Genomic DNA, 19,785 nt, shown 5'->3' with positions numbered 1-19,785 from the left:
GGTTTTCCTAGGGGGCTTACTCTTTTGCTGCCCTTATACAACGGCGCTATCTGCTGACTAAAGCCAGTACTGCATGAGGTGACACGTTGGATAGGCTCCGACAGCAGAGAGCCTGGCAATATACAGTAAGAGAACCCTGACGGACGTCTTTCAACATCGGAGCTGTACAGCCTTAAATCATAATGTCTTCAGAGGTCAGACAGTGAATTGGAAAGGGTTAAAAGGTATTTATTTTATTCCGGAATACAAAATATAGTAAAGCACTGTATAATATTACATATTATATATAACGCAGTGTGATAATACTACATAACATCAAACAGACATCCAGTGATCTGTGCATTGAGCTCGCTTGACTTTAAGGACCTGCTCGCATCTAGCCGGATGATCTCTCATTAGCTAATTTATCCATCAAGCAGATCTATAAAGTGCGCTCAGTAAATAAACCCCCGAGCCAAAAATGCTCTAATCCCCTCAAATTTACAGTCCTGTCATCTTTTCTGTAGGGCCGGGCTTGTATAATGTAGACGCTATGCCATTTTAGCGGGATCAATCCCAAAAGAAGCGGACTGTAGGTAAGACAAATGTTTTCTCTGCCCAGAATCCTCAATGTTCGTCTCTGTCTGACGGAGCCGTCAACACATCTCCATCCTTTCTGGAATCTGTTACATTTTTCGAGTTATAAATCTTTCGGCATCAGGTTATTCCGGGGCAGATTCCCGCTGCTCCGGCGAGTTAAGGTTAACGCAGTGACAGCTTGAGCTTTCTCACTGTAATTTATAACTCTGCAACAGAACCAGAGTTTTTATTCCCATCTATTAAAAAAAGGGGAACAGCACATCTGTTAAAGTTCTTGCACAATGGCTGGCTTCGCGGCGAAACAGGAAACGTAACCCAATAGTCTCAGAACTTCAACAAACCTGACCCACTTTCAAATGTTAGAAAAAGAGGATTTTTTTTTTATTATTAATTTGAGTTCGGTGTAACATCTGCTAAGCGCTCGCTGCCCCCTAACACTTGATATTCTTTCAACTCCCACCGCTGCCCAAAAAAAATATTTCTTTCTATTAAAGACTGCACTGAGTGTGTGATAATAGCACTTGGGCTCGAAGCTCTGCTTTATTTGGGATCCTTGCTTCGTACACATCAAAGAAACGTATATATCAAATAATAGACGGGTTGGCGGAATGTCTATCTCAGATCTGGAGATGTAGGATGTGATAACAGTTATTTCAGTTATCCCCTCCCCCGCCCTCCCAAAAATGTCATTATGGGTGCATATCATTGGGACCCACATTATGCTACTTGAAGGGCTACCATGAAACAAAGGAGTTGCTTCATGAGAACAACCCTTGCCGATGTCCTATGATCTCAATGGGCAAATATACGGTAGTATCTGTGTTCAAAACGTGTTAAAATAAATATAAATAAAAATCGTTATATATAGTATTTCCGCTTAATTCTAGGATGTTCCAAGGCAACTGCTGAATCCCATCCAAGGACAGTTGATAAAGCTAGTAAATCTACAGATAGACGTAAACATGATTCAATATCACAAAACTATCATAGTTGGATCCACTGAGCGTTCAATGGGAAAGGACATTATATTCATCAAGGGACAAAATAACGTTGCACTCTTAAAAAATTATATATGTTACACATGACTAAATCGTGTTATCTCTAGACGCAGCAAACTGGCATTGGGAATCAATTTAAAGAGGCTTTCCCACAAAAAAAAGTAACAACTGGGCATGGCAGAAAATAAAAAAGAGAGACAATAACTCACCTGGTCTTTAGCCCCCTGGGAAACATCTGAGCAGTCTGTAGGTCCGGCAGGAATCAGAGACCCCACTGTCCCCTTCCGAAATCCTGGCATCATCACCCACATCCTGGGAGCCAAGATGCCAGGAGTTCAGGACTGTGACGCTGCGGCCTCTGATTGGCTGCGGCAGTCACCTGATTTCTGACGGATGTACAGAACCGGAGCCGGAGCTGCTCAGCTGTTTTCCAGGGGGCTGAAGACAGGCGAGTTATTGCCTCTTTTTTTATTTCATGCCCAGTTGTTATTTTTTTTCTTTTTCATAGTCACTTTAAAGTATAAATTATAGGTATATTAATTAGAGCCAAAGAATATAACCCTACATGTATCCAGACTGAGCTTTGTAAATTTGCTACCCTCTCTTCTCTGTAAGGATAGGAAACATTGTGAAGGATCAATAATATTACATCATTTAGAATCAATGCCAAATACAAAGAAAACTATTCTTAACTGAAGTGTGCAATGGTCCCCCCAAAAAGATCCTTGATGCCTAGGTACCAAGAAGCCCAACATTAGCCCAATTTGTGATAGAGCTGTTTGTATATACTCTCTGTATAAAGCTTTTCATCAATTTAATATCCAAGCACAACATGTACTTTCTAGACCAAAAGGCCGAACTTGTATATAAGGATTTGTTCACTCCAGCGTCGGATTCCTCACTGCTAATTTCCACTACATCCCGGATGAAATAGCAGGCAATGCAATTTTATCCAGTAAAATGCCAGACTGGTTAATAGCAGCTTGATGGAACCCCTTCTAGTCAATGGGTTCTGTCCAGTGCATGTGCCGGACCCCACACTTCTGCTTTTGAGGTTGTTTGGCACCAAGGATGGAGCCTAACAATAAAAAAAAACAGCACAGCTTATCACGAATCTGAACAAGTCCTTACAGAGTCAACTTACCAGTCAAAGTTGTCAGGAAGTATCCTTCATATACTCACTTACCAATATAGACAATGTTTGATTTACACCACTTATAAAGAATCTTTAAAGTTTTGCATTAGCACATTTTATAATAACTAATCTAAGTTCCTCAAGAACACAAGGATGTTAAGCAGAAACCCAAAACTCTGGTCCTGTTGTTTTTAATTACTTTGATCTTTCTCTATTGCATTTGCAATACTATAGCTGCCAACCACAGGAACCAATGTATCAAGTCAAAAGCAAAAAACCGAAAAAAACAATAAACGGATAGACTTCATCGCAATGTATAGAACTAAAATGCTCATGACTTCATTTACATCCAGCATTTTTTTACCTATGCGCCACTGGATGTCAACTGATGTATGCCACATTCAAAACAAGCAATAAAAGGCAGAAATCTTTATAATAGGGCAGCTATGAGATGAAATATTATATATACAATATTTGCTGAAAGTAGTACAAAAAGCCCCACAAATATTAATATATTGCAGCTAATGACCGGAAAAGAGAAGAGGTCACCGTGAAGCTTTACCACACCTCTCCAAACTTTCCTAGGGCAGTCATTCCAATAAGACCTCCGGCCAAATGTCTGCAATGTTTTTCAATTCAGTTCTTTCTTAACAATTCGAAAAAGCCAATTCCCATGATTTTATCGTATCGCATTTCTCTTGTCTCCGCTTCTCAGACAAATGTATTGCACATCATTGAGTAATTATCAGAAGGAGTAATATCTCTACTGCAAAGTAACTCAAGGTTGGAAGCTACAGAAGGGATTGTTTAGAGATTATTATGGCGTCAGAGCACCATAAACTACTGAAATGAAGCTCGCAGGTATCAAAGGCGGAGAGGTCGAGAAAATACGTACATCTGGATTTTCAATCCGCTTTGATCTGATGCCAACAGCTAAAGCTAACAGTATGTAAAGAACTTCACTCACCATGGACTTTGTGAAGGGTCGGACCAAACCAAACAGCAACCTGTACCCCCACCAGTTTCTGTGAATGGATGAATACATCATGTTTCCTGGATGCACCGCGTTGGACGTCACCCCATGAGGAGAAAGGCGGCGGTTCAATTCCCTGGAGAAGAGAACGCTGCAAAGTTTGGAACGGTTGTACGCTAACATAGCCCAGTAGTCTTTCTTAGATGGGGAAAGCAGGTTGAGGTCGAGTTTCCCCGATGAATCTTTAATTTCTGTGAATCTAAAATTAAAAGGAAAAAACACATATAACATCCTGCCAGTAAAATCGGAGCTGCGGTCCAGAAAGATGAAACTAGTGCCGGCTATAAACAGTTTTACAGTCTGAGGGGGTGATGATGTTCATCCTTAGAAATGAACTGAATTTTTTTTTACATTAAATAATTAAACGTTTTATGTTTGTTTTTAGCGTTTTTGTTTTGTACAAAATTTAGATTTGATTTTGTAATTATTTGAATGCAGCAACATAAATTTTATTCTTTAAGGTTAGGAATATTGATAACAAATAGAGATGAGCGAACGTACTCGGTAAGGCCGATTTCGCAATCGAGCACCGCGATTTTCGAGTACTTCACTACTCGGGTGAAAAGATTCGGGGGGGCGCCGTGGGTGAGCGGGGGGTTGCAGAGGGGAGTGGGGGGGGAGAGGGAGAGTGAGAGAGCTCCCCCCTGTTCCGCGCTGCTACCCCCCGCTCCACCACGCCTCCCCCCGGCGCCCCCCGAATCTTTTCACCCGAGTAGTGAAGTACTCGAAAATCGCGGTGCTCAATTGCGAAATCGGCCTTACCGAGTACGTTCGCTCATCTCTAATAACAAATTAAAAAAGCCAAAACAACATATTAAATTAGCAGTAAATATTGGACATGTTAAAATTGTATCCAGACTGGAGATGCTTGGGAATCCCATAAACCAATTTGAGAAAGGTCTGGATTAGAGATGAGCGAGCATGCTCAGTTAGGGAAATTATTTGAGCATCGGCATTTTCAAGTAAAGTAACTGCCTGCACGTCCAAAAAGATTCAGGGGGCAGCGGGGGGGGGGGGGGGAAGGAGCAGGAGGGAGCGGGAGAGATCGAGAGATCTCCATCCCGTTCCACCCACCCCCCCACGCTCTCCTCCGCCGCCCCCGATTCTTTTTGGACGAGCAGGCAGTTACTTGAAAATGCCGATGCTCGCTCGAGTAATTTCCCTAACCGAGCATGCTCGCTCATCTCTAATCCAGACCTTTCTCAAATTGGTAAGAACATTTTCAAAAATTGAATGTGTTTATTTAGATTCAAATGTATTCTGCAGCAGGACAACAACCACAGACATCCAGCCAATGTCATCAAGAACCATCTTCAGTATAAAGAAGAACAAGGAGTCTTGGAAGTGATTATATGTCCCCACAGAGCCCTGATCTCTTCATCATCATCCAGTCTGCTTGGGATTACATGAAGAGACAGAAGGATGTGAGCAAGACGACATCCACAGAAGATCTCTGGTTAGTTCTCCAAGATGTGTGGAACAACCTTCCTGCCAAGTTCTTTCAAAAACTGTGTGCAAGCGTACTTGAAGAATTGATGATGTTCTGAAGGCAAAGGGCGGTCATACCGAATATTGGTTTAGTTTAGATTTCTCTTTTGTTCATTCACTCTGCATTTTGTTAATTGGCCAAAAAAATATTGACATTTCTATTTTTGAAAGCGTTCTTACTTTACAGCATTGTTTACACACCTGCCTAAAACTCTTGCACAGTACCATAGCTGGCATTAAATATTCCTGCCATGTTGTGACGTCAGCGATGCTGACTGCACAGCTCTGCAGCCACTGAGTTCATTGCCCTTTTCTTTTTTTCATTCTCATCTCTGTTCGCCGATACAAACTCTTCTTAGATCCGGCTTGCGGTTCTGTGAATCTGTTAAGTGGATGGTTCCCACTTGATTGAAAATTTCGGTTGACGGTGAGCACTGAGAACTGCCCACTTGACATATTTGCAGAGCTGGCAGTCGGATCTAATGAGAGCCTATATGGGTGATTGGTGGAGAGTATTAAAAAACGAATAGCCCTGATCGAGTCAGCAGGGCCATGGCTGTGGAAGCATGCAGCAGCCACATTGACTTTACAACATGACAGGTCCTCTTTAGAGCTAAGGCTGGGTTCACACTGGGTGAATTTGCTGCGGACATTCCGTCCGGAATTGCCCGCGGCAAACCCCGGGATTAGCCAGCCATGTGGTCGAGATTTCTGTGAAATCTCGTCCACATGGGATGGCGAATCCGCCGCGGCAAAGTCGGTATAAGCCGGTGCTGCTGCGCGGATTCGCCAGCCGCAGCATGTTCATTTTTTTTTTCTTCCGCTGCGGCCCGCTCTCCTCTATGGAAGAGATGGCTGCACGGAGAAGCGAGCGGCCAGGCTACTTCAAAGCAGCAGATTCCCTGGGGCAATCTTGCGGTTTTTCGCTGTGGCCAAACAGCAAGATTTCCGCCCGGAATCCGCCCAGTGTAAACCCAGCTAAAAACAGGCATTGGAGGTGCAAATGGAGCCATTGCACACTAGCCCTGGAACATAATGGAGGGGGACAACAGGTCTTTCTATCTCATATGAGAAAACCATAAGTATGAGTAATATCTAATTGTTGTAAGGTTCCTTTACACACGTTGTATTGAGTCGAGAAGCTTCAAGATCAAATAGATACATTATTTTTTTTAAATTTTTGCAAACAGACGACAACTTCATTATTTTACTCTTTTTCAAGTCCAAGTAAATGGTGAAATGCTCTTTAATTTCTTTGTATGTGAAGGTATATAATCAGTGTAGTTTTTCAGTTACTTGCATGCGTTAGTCTGATAACAAGTCTTGTGTTATATCTTCTGTGATTTAGTAAGGATAATGAAGCTGTAGTACATGTGGTCATTTTTCATGAACATAAACTCTCTGACAGAACTCCGCAGGTGGGGCAATCTGTTTCTACAAACAGAATATATAATAAATGCCATAAAACTGGACTCGTGCCACAGAATTGATTTAGCTTATGTCAAAATATTTTTTTTTCCTATCACTTTTTTGTTTTGTGGTTTTTTTGGGGGGGTTTTTTTTACACCCACTACATTTACTTGTTGGGCCAAGTTTCAAGAAATATTCCTAAAAATGCTCAAATAGCAATTCAATAAAAGGGCATTCCAGAGAAATTTTCAGAAATGTACCCAGTATATCCATTTATTGTCATCATTCCAAACATCCATGTAAATCGTTAAACTCAACCTCAGCACCGTTTTTTTTGCTGACCAGTGCCGGCGTTGCGTTCTAGCAAGCTTTAGATTTCCATGTCATTATTGACCAGTAAACCAGCGGAGCGTACAGGCCATAACCACTGGATAGCAATGGAGAACTCGGTGGGGGATGGGGAGATTAGACGGCAGGTACAGCAATATCTCTGCAGCTTTGCAAAACAAGTTCTAACATTATGTTGCACAATTACATGTTATTGCCTTATGACACATATAACTTTCACTTTGAATCACTGGAATATTGCATTAACATAATTTAATTATAGGAATTGTTCCTCGCGGCTGTAGGGGAGATCCGGGTCTACTGCAAGTCAGACAGGAGAAGCTGAAGTTGCTTCCAGGATCCTTTGAAAATCAATCAGAAGACAACAAGCTGCAATTTATGGCATCCAGTTCGTAAATCAGTTGAAGAGAAAGTTTCAGGGTGTTATAGATGTAGTAGAGTTTGATTTGACATTTAGTTGTTTCCACTCTGTATTGTGACAACTCCCTGCATTAACCCTTTCCAATCCAATTTGTATCCTGGTTTTCCTAGGGGGTTTACTCTTTTTCTGACGTTATACAATGGCGCCATCTGCTGGCTAAAGCCAGTACTGCATGAGGTGACACATTAGATAGGCTCCAACAGCAGAGAGGCTGGCAATATACAGTAAGAGAACCTCGATGGACGTCTTCCAACATTGGAGCTGTACAGCCTTAAATCATAATGTCTTCAGAGGTCAGACAGTGGATTGGAAAGGGTTAAAGGGGCTTGAAAATAATTCTAACTGTAGGGAATGTGAAATAAAATAGAAGTCATGCTCAACCCCTTAAATGGCACCTTAAATGCGGAAGCCCCGGTCTCCTGCCGCTCTGACCCCAGAAGAAGCCCCACATGCCAGTAACTGTACATGTGACAACTCAGGCAATCGCAGGCTTCAGGGATCACAGGCTGTTCATGACAAGTCTACTGCTGAAGCCGGACGGCAGATATCGGCGTTCCCGTGTTGGCCTTGGGGGCCATTCAAAGGGATGTGTATGGCTTACTTTTTGATTTTACCACATTGCCTGACCATAGAATTATCTTTAAGTAGAGGAAAAGCCCTTTAAAGGGCCCCTACTGTGATTGGTTATTTCATTCATTATATAGCTAGCCCCCGGTATATATGAGTGAGCTAGTCAATTAATATTACTTTGGTTGGTTATTCCAGAAACTCCTGGCCGCTTTCTTCTCAGATGGTCATGTGATCTTAATTCTGACCAGCTCAGATTTCCTTATGTTTATGTGTTCAGGTTCTAGTCAGTGCGTTATAGTTACCTGAACCTAGCACAAAAACTGCCTAGAGGGGAATACAGGCACTCCTGTAACAGTTACTGATGATGATCACACAGCTCCTGTCACACTGTTATAATAGAGGAGATCACAGCTCATCCTCCTGATTGCACACTTATGGTTTGTACCCTATTTAGAAGCACATATAAGGTAATCAGAATTGCACATATCACTTAAGTCAAATACCCTTAAAAACACCATACTTTGGCACGTTTATGCCAGGTACAGGACGGAAAGGGGAAGGGAAGGGAAGGGAGGGGAGGTAAGGGAAGGGAGGGGACGTAAGGAGAAGGTAGGGAAGGTAAGGAGAATGGAGAGGAGGTATGGTAAGGGAAAGGAGGGGAGGTAAGAGAAGCGGAAGGGAGAAAAGGGGAAGGGAGAGCAGGAAAGGGAAAGAGAGAGCAGGAAAGGGGAAAGGAAGGGAAGGGAGGAAAGGGGAAGAGAGAGGAGGAAAGGGGAAGAGAGAGGAGGAAAGGGGAAGAGAGAGGAGGAAAGGGGAAGAGAGAGGAGGAAAGGGGAAGAGAGAGGAGGAAAGGGGAAGGGAGAGGAGGAAAGGGGAAGGGAGAGGAGGAAAGGGGAAGGGAGAGGAGGAAAGGGGAAGGGAGAGGAGGAAAGGGGAAAGGAAGGGAAGGGAGGAAAGGAAACGGGAAGAGAGGAGAAGAGAAGGAAGGGGAGGAAAACTTAGGTAGGTATAACTTGAAGCTCTTGGGCCACAATGCAAAATCTGTAATAGGCCCTACAACTATCATTTAAAATAGTGAAATCTTATGTGGTAGAGGACTTTTGGTGTTCCATAGTCTGGTACCTCTACTATCTCTGCACCCCTTAGTGTACATTGCCATTGGACAGAAGTGCTGGGGAATTCTCCACGGCGGAAATTCCACAGCATTTCCACCTTATGGGAACATACCCTTACAGTTACAACCCTGTTCATAGCAATCAAGTTTATACACAATTTTCTAAACAGTACATGGACACATGGATGGTTACTATAGCCAGGTAGCCAGCATTTTTTGCTAGGTTTTCATCATTGAGGCCCTTAGTATACAATACTGCAGAACAGATCAGCTTCATATAAATAATAAGCAATATAAAAGCATACCATTAAAAAAATCAGCAATTCACAAACTTTGATATTCATTAATGTTAATTAGCATCTTTAGTTGTTGTTTGAACCCCCCTCCGCTTTCTTGGCTATGGCCAATTTCTGACTTCTTGCAGGCTGAATAGAATCCTATACCCTCAACTTGGGATTCTGCGTGAGCCCAATGACCTCTTTCTTGGAGAAAACAGACAGTAACACTGGGATAATAACCTTGGTATCTTGCCATCAGCATCCTCACATGTTTAAGAGATAAGTGTAAACAGAGCCAGGCTGAGTTTGGCAGACTCTTATTCTTTTAAGTATACCCATGGCATGGCTTACACACAAATCAAAATAACTAGTTAATGTTTTGTAATCGAGTCAGACAGAATAATTAAACACCAGCTGTTTGTTACTTTACTTTTTTTGCCTTTTGCTATGGGAGGAAAGCAGTAAAAAATGTCCTCGAGAAAACTTCCCGCTCAACCAGAAACATCAGAACATTTTGTTACTTGTGGCTGGCATGACTTTATTGGGGGCATTTTAAATAGAGCCAAGTGTACTCGCCATGATTCCGTTCATTGATCTGTTTGCCCTCTGCCCTTATTGTTTGGTTCCTTGCCGTCCGACAAAGCAACAATGTTAGTGAAATGTTCTCTTTTATGTGAAATGTATAAAAATAACAAGGAATGCTCAGCTTCACGCTGATCGCTTTGCCAGAAGACAAATGGACCAGTGAAGCCGGGATGGAGGAGTGAACGTGATTGGTGCCTACTGGAGCCCAAGATGTATTAAGACCTGTTGCTGAACTCAACTACAAATCTCCATAAACCAGAAGTTATTATCGGCTGTGGTTAAAGTCAACAATACGTGATAGTAATCATAATGTACTCAAGGGTCAAAACATAATAAGGACAAGCTGAAGGAAGAGACATTAATCCAGCCTCCTTCACACACTATTCTTTCTCCAGCCCGTACAAAATGCCACAAATTTCAAGCCTTTTTCATAGAGTTTTCTTTTTTCTTCAAGCCCCCATGGAGGTATTTTAGCTTGTAGTACAGCTCTCAAAAAAAATGAAGGGAATCCATAAACTACACACACTGGATCTCAGCGAACGAAAGACGGGCTCAGTTTGAACCTGCTACCGTCTGTGAAGAGAACAGGGCGCCAGTAGCGGACCTGCCAATTCTGTCACTGCTGAATGCCCATCAAGCTACACTCTTCTAGGCTATGAGCACAGGTCATCGGGCTCTCATGGAGGCCGCCTCTCAGTTTGGTCAGAAACATGCAGACCGGTAGGCCACAGGAAGTCATCTTGTAGAGCTCTGGCAGCGCTCCTCCTGTTCTTCTGGTCCAGATGTTGGGTTCATGCCATTGTGCATCCTTTTCCAGCTTTCCTCATGCAATGGCCAGTGTTCTGGTCTCTTCTCCATGCTCTTGTGATGGCACGTCTGGATTTGCCATCCTGTAGGAGCGAGACTGCCTGTGCAACCTGTTTGGGCTGCACGTACTGCCTCATCCTACCAGTAGTGACAAGGACACAAGCAATATAGCAAACTAGGGAAGAATCAGGAAGGATACAAAAAGAACAACTGTCTGTAGTCCCACCTGCAAAACCTTTCCCTTTCTTGGGTTGTCTTGCTGTTGCAATGGTTTGTAGAGCTACAGACATAAAATCCAAAGCAGAACCACATAGAAAACTTGAATAATAATTGATTAGCATTCATTTGACAGCAAATTTGCGTAACTGGAATACCCCTTTAACTGTCCATTTTAAAGGGACGAATGTCAGGCAAATGATGCCCGTCCATGTGTGTCCTCGCTCCCATGCTCCTGCACGGGAGCTAGTAGCTCTGGCTCGTTTACAGAGCGGCCAGCAGGTGGGCGGTGCGGCTGCAGGAGATTTCTCTCCTATTGCTCTCTGGCCCTTCTCCATTGACTTAACATAGCGGCTGTTCAGTACTGAACGGCTGCTATTTACACTGAACGATGAGCGATCGGCTCATCGTCCATCGTTTATGCTGTATAAATATTGAACGGCCGCTGTGTTATGTCAATGGAGTGGGGCAGGGGAGAGCGAGGAGAGAAATCTCCTGCAGCCTCCCTGCTGTGAGCCAGTCATACTAGCTCACATGCAGGGAGCTAGTATGTGCGGGGACGAGTGTCGAACATCGTTTGCCCGACATTCGTCCCGTGTGAATGGGCCTTTAGTCTTTCAGCGTCTCATTCTGCAGGCTGGGCATTCATATGCTTAATGTATGTGCCTGGTTGGTCATGGGATGCATCGACTGGCATAGCTGATTCGTCCCATCTAAAAGGGCCTTAAGTCCTGTGAAATCATGTTATGTCTATTGGAGGGATGTGATATTGTAGCCTGGCCTGGTCTACTTGAATATGGCTAATCTGCAATAGCAAACAGAGTCCGAGTACGGCTAGTTTTTGATTAAAAAAATAACCTTTTCTCTAATTCTGGCCCACCCTCCCCTTTACTTTAGGATAAGAGGGTAACAACTCATGGGGTAGATCATACTATGGCTTTAAACCACACAAACCAGATACAAATCTTTGTCCGGTAACAAAGGCTAAGAATAATGATCTGTATTTGAAGCAGAAGGTTGCAAGCCGAGACAAGCAGTTGACAATTCAACATAATCTCCCATTAAATAACGGCTCATTTATACGGTATCCCCTGGTGCCCTCCACATCTGGCAAGTGAGGGGAGTTGGCAGATTTATTCTTGACAGAGCGCTTTGGATGGCCCACGGTAGCCCTCCGCTGCTTTATAACCACAACCAGCTCCTCTCCTATGTGATTTGCAAAGATAAGGAGAATCCAGATTTAGTTACCACTTAATTAGGAGATGCTCAATGTTTTAGTGCTGCGTGGGATTATTGCTCCCGCTTTTCGTTGCTTCCTTTCATTTCAGGCTACCATAAATTTTAAATGGTATATGTAAATCAATCTACAGTATGTCATTTATTCTATAAGCCCCTGTGTTTGGGAGTGATAAAGGCTTCAGCCTGACCCTTGGCTGGTCTCGCTGCTCCGAGTCCCAAAGGGTTACTTTCATGGATACATGATTAAAAAATAAGCTCCACTCTGGGTCACTTAAACATTTTAGAAAGTAGTATGGGATTTTCCACCCCTCATGCCTGGCTGTGAGGCCTCGTATAGCAGGGATGTTATGCTTTACACTAATGCATTTGAATGGGAAGGTCCTGTTAACTCCTAGAAGGAAGGAGTTGGAAGGGAACAGTCAGAGGCAATAAAGTCTTGTCCCCTACTATATACAAATCATTACGCGTGGACTTTAATTGCTTACAAACTAATGATCTTTGTGTATCGTCAATGTCTGATTTGATCACAACAGCAAATAGCATACATTTGCACAGCGCAGAAAACGACCGGACTGCAGGGGAAATCTAGTATTAGATACCAACCAGTTAAAAAAAAGGCTGTCCGTGAAAAAAAAAACAAAAAACATGATAGTCAGGCTAATTTACATGGTCGACTGTGATGCAATTTTGCCACTGAAGCTAAACTTTTTTTTAACAAAACCACCCCGCATCACTTCAGGGAAGTAGCGATCCTGCGCCGCAATGCGTGAGCAAGCCGCTGGAAGGAAAAAGGTGAGTATACTTTTTTTTTTTTTTTACTTTTACACAGTTTAGAATGGTTTTCAGGGAAGGGCTTATATTTTAAGCTCTTCCCCGAAAATTCATCCTGCGCTTGCCGGCAGCCCATTGCTTTCAATGGAGCCGGCTGTATTGCCGGCTCCATTGAATTCAATGGGCGAACATTAGAGATGAGCGAGCGTACTCGGCCACGCCCCTTTTTCGCCCGAGTACCGCGATTTTCGAGTACTTCCGTACTCGGGCGAAAAGATTCGGGGGGCGCCGTGGGTGAGTGGGGGTTGCAGCGGGGAGTGGGGGGGGGGAGGGAGAGAGAGAGGGCTCCCCCCGTTCCCCGCTGCTACCCCCCGTGCCGCCACGCCTCATTCTGAAAACTGCTAAAATCCATCTTGGGACACAAGATGGACTAACAGCCCATTGAGGAAACAGATTACATGCTACCCATAGAAGTCTATGTAGAGGTCAGAAATAGGAGTCATGTGACAGAAGCGCAGAGAGATACACACAGATAAGCTGCTGCAGATAAGGCCTTAGTCACACGGGCGTTTTTTCACGCGATTTGCGCATCGCATGACGGATGCGCATGCGCAAATCGCGTGACCGGCACCGAAAAATCGCCCGAAAAATCGCCCGAAAATCTGCTCCTAGCCGCGTTTCATTAGAAACGGGCTGGAGCTGTCCAGCGCATTGCATTCAATGGAGCCGGCAATACAGCCGGCTCCATTGAATGCAAGCGCTGCGGGCGAGTGTGGGATGAATTGTCGGAAGGGGTTAAATATATAACCCCTTCCCTGCAATGCATCCTGAAAAGTGAAAAAATAAAAAAAATGTATGTACTTACCTGCTCCTGGCAGCCGGAGATCCCCGCGGCCGTCCTGCAGTGGGTGTGAAGGGGGTGTGACTCAGGCTTGCCCCTGATTGGCTCAGCGCCATATTTAACCCCTTCCCGGCAATTCATGCCACGCACGCCGGCAGCCCATTGCTTTCAATGGAGTCGGCTGTATTGCCGGCTCCATTGAATTCAATGGGCAAACATCGTTCTTCTCTGTCACAGCTGTAGCAGAGAAGAATGATTTGTCTTCTATATGTTCTCAATGGGGTCGGCGCTGCTGCCGCCGGCCCCATTGAGCGCATATAGAGAAGAGAACAGGAATCGCAGATCGCAGATAGGTGCGATCTGCGATTTCTGTTCTCTAATTTATCGGACGAGCGCATAAAAAGCGCTCATGTGTCCGATACCATTGCAAAGCAATGGTTTTAAAAAATCGCCGGACGCATGCGCAAATCGCGGCAATAAACGCCCGTGTGACTGAGCCCTCACAGTGTTTCTCTATAATGTCTTCCATGCTGCTGCTTTGTATACTAGTAATTATTAGGAAATTATAGTACTAGTGTTTCTGGTGGCGTAATGCGCCACACAACTCTACTACATGTGCGTCACGCACACAGCTGTGGTACATAAACGCCACACACACCTCTGCTACATGCATGTGTCACAAATGCACAAAGCTCTGCTACATGCACGTGACAGACACACAGTTCTGCTACACGCGCATGTCACAGACACACAGCTCTGCTACACGCGCATGTCACAGACACACACAGCAGTGCTACATGCGTGCGTCACAGAGACACACAACTCTGATACATGCTCGTCACACACACCACACACAGATCTGCTACATGCTCGTCACACACAGCTCTGCAACACGTGTGTGTCACAGACACATAGCTCTGCCATATGCATATCACAGACACACACAGCTCAGCTACATATGCATGACAGACACAGCACACACAGCTCTACTACATGCGTGTGTGACAGACACACAGCTCTGCTACATGCACGTGTCACAGACACATGGCTGTGGTACATACACACCACACACAGCTCTGCTACATGCAAGTGTGACAGACACACACAGCTCTGCTAGATGTGTGTGTCACAGACACAGAGATGAGCTAGATGTGTGTCACACACACCACATTCATCTCTGCTACATGCGTGTGTCATAGACACACACAGCTCTGCTACATGCGCATCACATGAACACACATGCATGTGTCACACAGAAATAGAGACCTACTACATGTGCGTGTCACAGACACACACAGCTCTGCTATATGTGCGCTTCACACGCACAGTTATACTACATGTGCGTGCCACACACACATACAGATCTGCTACATGCACCTGTCATGGACACACACAGCTCTGCTATGTGCGTGTGTCACACACACAGCTCAGCAACATGCGTGTGTCACACACACCCAACACAGCTTTGCTATATGCGCATCACACACACAGTTTTGCTACATGTGTGTCACACACAAACGCACAGCTCTGCTACATTACATGTGCATCACACACCACACAGAGCTCTGCTACATGTGTATCAAACACACAGCTGTACTACATGACATGTGTGTGCCACACACACATATAAATCTGCTACATGCGTGTGTCACGGACCAACACAGCTCTGCTACATGCGCGTGTCACACACACAGCTCTGCTACATGTGCGTGTCACACACACAGTTCTGCTACATGTGCGTGTCACACACACAGTTCTGCTACATGAGCGTGTCATACACCCAACACAGATTTTCTATATGCGCATCACACACACAGCTCTGCTACATGTGTCTCACACACAAACGTACAGCTCTGCTACATTACATGGGCATCACACACACAGCACACAGAACTCTACTATATGTCTGTCAAACACACCACACACAGTTGTGATACATTACATGAGCGTCACGCATACCACACAAAGTTGTGCTACATGACATGTACATGTCACAGACACCATCACACACACCACATAGTGCTCTGCTACATTACATGCGCCTCACACACACAGCACACACAGCTCTGCTACATTACATGGGCATCACACACACACAGCTCTGCTACATAACATGTGCGTCACACACACCAAACACAGCTCTGCTATATTACATGTGCATGTCACACACAGCACATACAGCTCTGCTGCATTACATGGGCATGTCACACACAGCTCTACTACATACATTCTTCGTCAGCCTGTGCTAGTTTAGAATCTTTAATGACAGCACTGTCATGCGATCAGGGGTGGAGCTAAAAGCCAGTGACTGATTACATGACAGTGACATCATCACAGGTCCTGTCAGCATATGGCTGCTGTCCAGCTCTGCAGGTTTTTAATAAAAAGAAGCACATTGAGGACATCAGCGTCATGTGATCAGGGGCGGAGGCCAGAGCCCAGGTGACTGATCACAGGATGGTGACATCATCACAGGTCCTGTGAGAACATGACTGCTATCAGGCTCTGCATGTTTTATGCTTTAGGACCTGCGATGATGTCACCGTCAAAAGCTGGGGCAGTGCTGCTGCTAAAAGCCAGAGCCAGGCCAGGCTCAGAAAGAGCTGGAGCTACTCTCTGAGAGGAAGACTACAAGGAGGCTGAAAGCCTGACGTCTGTGGGAGACCAGGCTGTGGTACGGCCACGGGTTTGAAGGGGAAGTAGGCCCCCAGACTGACACCCGGTGGGGTACGTGTAGTGGTGTTAGACCACTGTGTTAGTAGTGAGTGAGAAAACTACTGTTTAGTTAGCGCCTTAGTGGGCAAGTGTTTATTATGCTTACACATTGCTGTATAATAAACATTATAGGAGTGGTCTTACTGCACTCCCTGTTAAAATGCAGTAGAGGACTGTGCAACAAAGAGACTAATACATAATATTACTGTGCAGTGCAGTGGAGTGCAACACTGGTGAATTTACTACCAATGAAGGAAAATCCAGTTACCTTCAAAAGGTTGCAGTTTACTGATGCAGTGACTCACAGAGCAGCCCTACAGAGTATGGCCACATCGATAAAGGGTAAGTGGTATGGTTTCACTGCAGAGGATGACTTTTGAGAAAAACAGGATGTATTTTAGCTACTGGCCCCTACAGAGACTCTATCAGGAATCAAAGCGGGGACCTCCTGCGCTCCAGTCAGTGGCTCTCACTGCTGAGCTATCCAGCTTGCCGGGAGCTCCCCTTTTTGGACTAAGACTGCGCTCCAGTCAGTAGCTCTCACTGCTGAGCTATCCAGCTTACTGAACAAAGATCCCCTGCTGAGCCTAGCTTTCTTCCAGGATTCTGTGTATTCTAGTTCCTGCCTCCCTGTCCTGGCCCCACCCTACTTCTAATCAGGCTCACAATAAAAGTCTGGCCCTGACAGTCCTCCAGTGCCTGATTATTCTGCTCCAAAGCATTGATCAGCTCCACTTCTACCTGCCCCTCTGCTATTGTGACAAGATCTCCTGATACTGACTTCTAGCTTTCCATTTGACTAGGTTTCCTGCTCATCCCTCTGTACTGCAAACCGAGACCTCCCGTTGCTGACTCCTGGCTTTTCATCTGACTACGTTACCCACCTCATCCATTTGTACTGCAAACCGAGACTTCCCGTTAAAGACTCCTGGCTATCCTGACTACTCTCTAGTGACCTGCACAGTTACCACACCCACGGCTCCTATCTAGCGCCAGTAAGACGCCATGGGCAGACACAACCAAAGCCATGGGAAGAGAATCTTAAAACTTCCAATTTATAATTCCAGTCCATCTTCTTGGTGCCCATACTACGTTCTATATGCCTTGTGGCAAGCCGTAGAAGCAGCTTCCATGAAGGGGAAGACTTGCTGAGTTGTTCTACTCTATTTGAAAGACAAAATTTCTACCGCTTTGCTTCTCCGCAATTTTTTTTTAAGTACTGCATCTTCAAAAGGACAAAAGAAAACCTCACCAACAACCATGTTATTTAATCCCTCAGACCTTAAATAGGCAACCCAATTTATGAGTGATTTAGGAAAACTGTAGAATTGTATTTGTATTGATACCTTCCTGTACAACAGTTCCATAAGATGCTCATTAATAGTGATTGCTGTTTAATTTAATTCCACTAGTAATGAAGTTATGGAATTGTTTCCTAATGATTATAGTTTAAGCGAGAAATTGAGTGCCTCTACAAAACGATGACCTTCAATAATTTGCCGGATTATACACAAAAATTAATATAAGACACTGTCTTATTTTCAGGGAAACAGGGTAGTTATACCTGAAAGAATAAGGGATTCAGATCTTTCCGGGAGGGAAAGCAGAAATTCTCAGGTAGACGGCTGGGATTCATTTTTTGTAGACCATTCCTCTATGAAGAGAGGAATTAATTCTACATCAACCCATGAACAGACCAAGCCTTCCCACCTTTCAGTAGACTACTTAGATTTCAGTATATCTTCTTCTTCTTCTTGGGTAGATGCCGAAGTTGTTGAATGACAAATCAATAAAGGTCACGGCATTCAGATGCAATCAATTATTATTATTCCATCTTCGAGACTGCTCAATGGGTGACTCAAATTCGCAATGGGAAAAGGGGCATATATCATGATTAATATAGAGTAGGTATAAATACACCGACTAGGGCAAGGCAAAAAAAACCCACGTTAGATTCCCTTGCTCATTTTTTCCTATAGAATGTCTCACTTTCACTCATACAAGACAGTATGTAGTACCTTATGCTACACAAATTTTCTTTTAAGAGGACCTGTTCACTTTCCTGTCCACTTTTCCACCCCATAAAACGGCAATTTTGTAGTAACATTTCTTTGAACTCTGTATTGCACGATTACTCTGTTATTCCTCCTGGAAATATGTAAATAAATTCATATATTGGCGTTACCGTGTCTTTTGTCAACATGGAGTGTCCCAAAACCGTCCAATAGCTGCTGGGACACACACTTCTGATGAGAAATGGTCAATTTATTCATACATTTACAGGAGGAATAACAGAGGAGAGGCACAGTGCAGAGTTCTACAAAAAAGATGCTCCATCCACACTTCACATTTTCAACTCTAAATCATCCAATATAAACACTTCAGATGAAACCATGAAGGATACCGGACCCTTATGACTACAAAATTCTCACTATATCAAATGCGTAGTAGTATCTACAATGGAAGAAATCTTTAAAGGGACCCTCCGGTTCTGGGACACAATTCTATCACCAGACAGCAGGGGAAACGGGCTATATTACCTGCAGTTGTTCTTCTTTGCTGGGCTTCCAATCTGCTGGATTCGAGTCTCATTTACGAGTATCATTTATTGTCGATACACAGTGCATTGGTAGTGTTAGACTGCCAATGCACTATACCTGCTCTCTGATTGGCCAAAGCTGGTCATGTGCTCAGTGTTAGCCAATCAGAGCAATGCACAGTATGCATTACCTAGCTAGAAAATTGCATTGGGCATCTTGGATGGCCCAACATGTGCCCCAGAACTGGTGGATCGGGGGTATGGCAGAGAATAGCAACTACAGGTAATATAGTCCCCTCTCTCTCCAGTCTTGGGACAGAATTTGGATCCAAATTTGGAAGGTCGCTTTAAAGAAAATACTGGTTTAAAAAAAGGCTTGTACGGCAAAGATGTTCCCCTTCTTGAACTTCAAAGAGTTACAAAAGGAAAAAGCCATGTCTGTAATACCCAAATACATCGTAAAGATGTCACAAGGTGGTGGTGGGGGTCTCTGCTTGGGACCAATTCTATTACCTAATGAAGAGAGTCACAAAATAGAATAGCTCTAGCTGTGGAGAAGGTTACAAGGTCATGTATTTAGGGCTCACTCACACGGGTGTATGTGTCCAGTATATTATGTGCATATTTTTCACGCGTGTAAAATATGCAGTACACAGCAAGTATGTATGTGCATGGGGATTTGCTGTGTATGTTAAATC

General features: G+C 44.1%; 1 protein-coding gene across 2 annotated transcripts in view; it reads right to left on the bottom strand.

Annotated features, from left to right (window-relative positions):
- The window catches only part of WWOX (WW domain containing oxidoreductase), a 919,890-nt gene that overhangs the window by 645,079 nt on the left and 255,026 nt on the right, over positions 1 to 19,785 (bottom strand). For both annotated transcript variants that reach the window (XM_066583725.1, XM_066583726.1), the window contains exon 9: positions 3,680 to 3,944. In XM_066583725.1, coding sequence (XP_066439822.1) covers positions 3,680 to 3,944 — 265 coding nt within the window. The remainder of the gene's footprint in view (positions 1 to 3,679; positions 3,945 to 19,785) is intronic.

This window comes from Eleutherodactylus coqui, chromosome 11 (assembly GCF_035609145.1).
Source record: "Eleutherodactylus coqui strain aEleCoq1 chromosome 11, aEleCoq1.hap1, whole genome shotgun sequence".
NCBI classification, from domain to species: Eukaryota; Metazoa; Chordata; class Amphibia; order Anura; family Eleutherodactylidae; genus Eleutherodactylus; species Eleutherodactylus coqui.
This window is presented reverse-complemented; position numbering and strand designations above follow the sequence as displayed.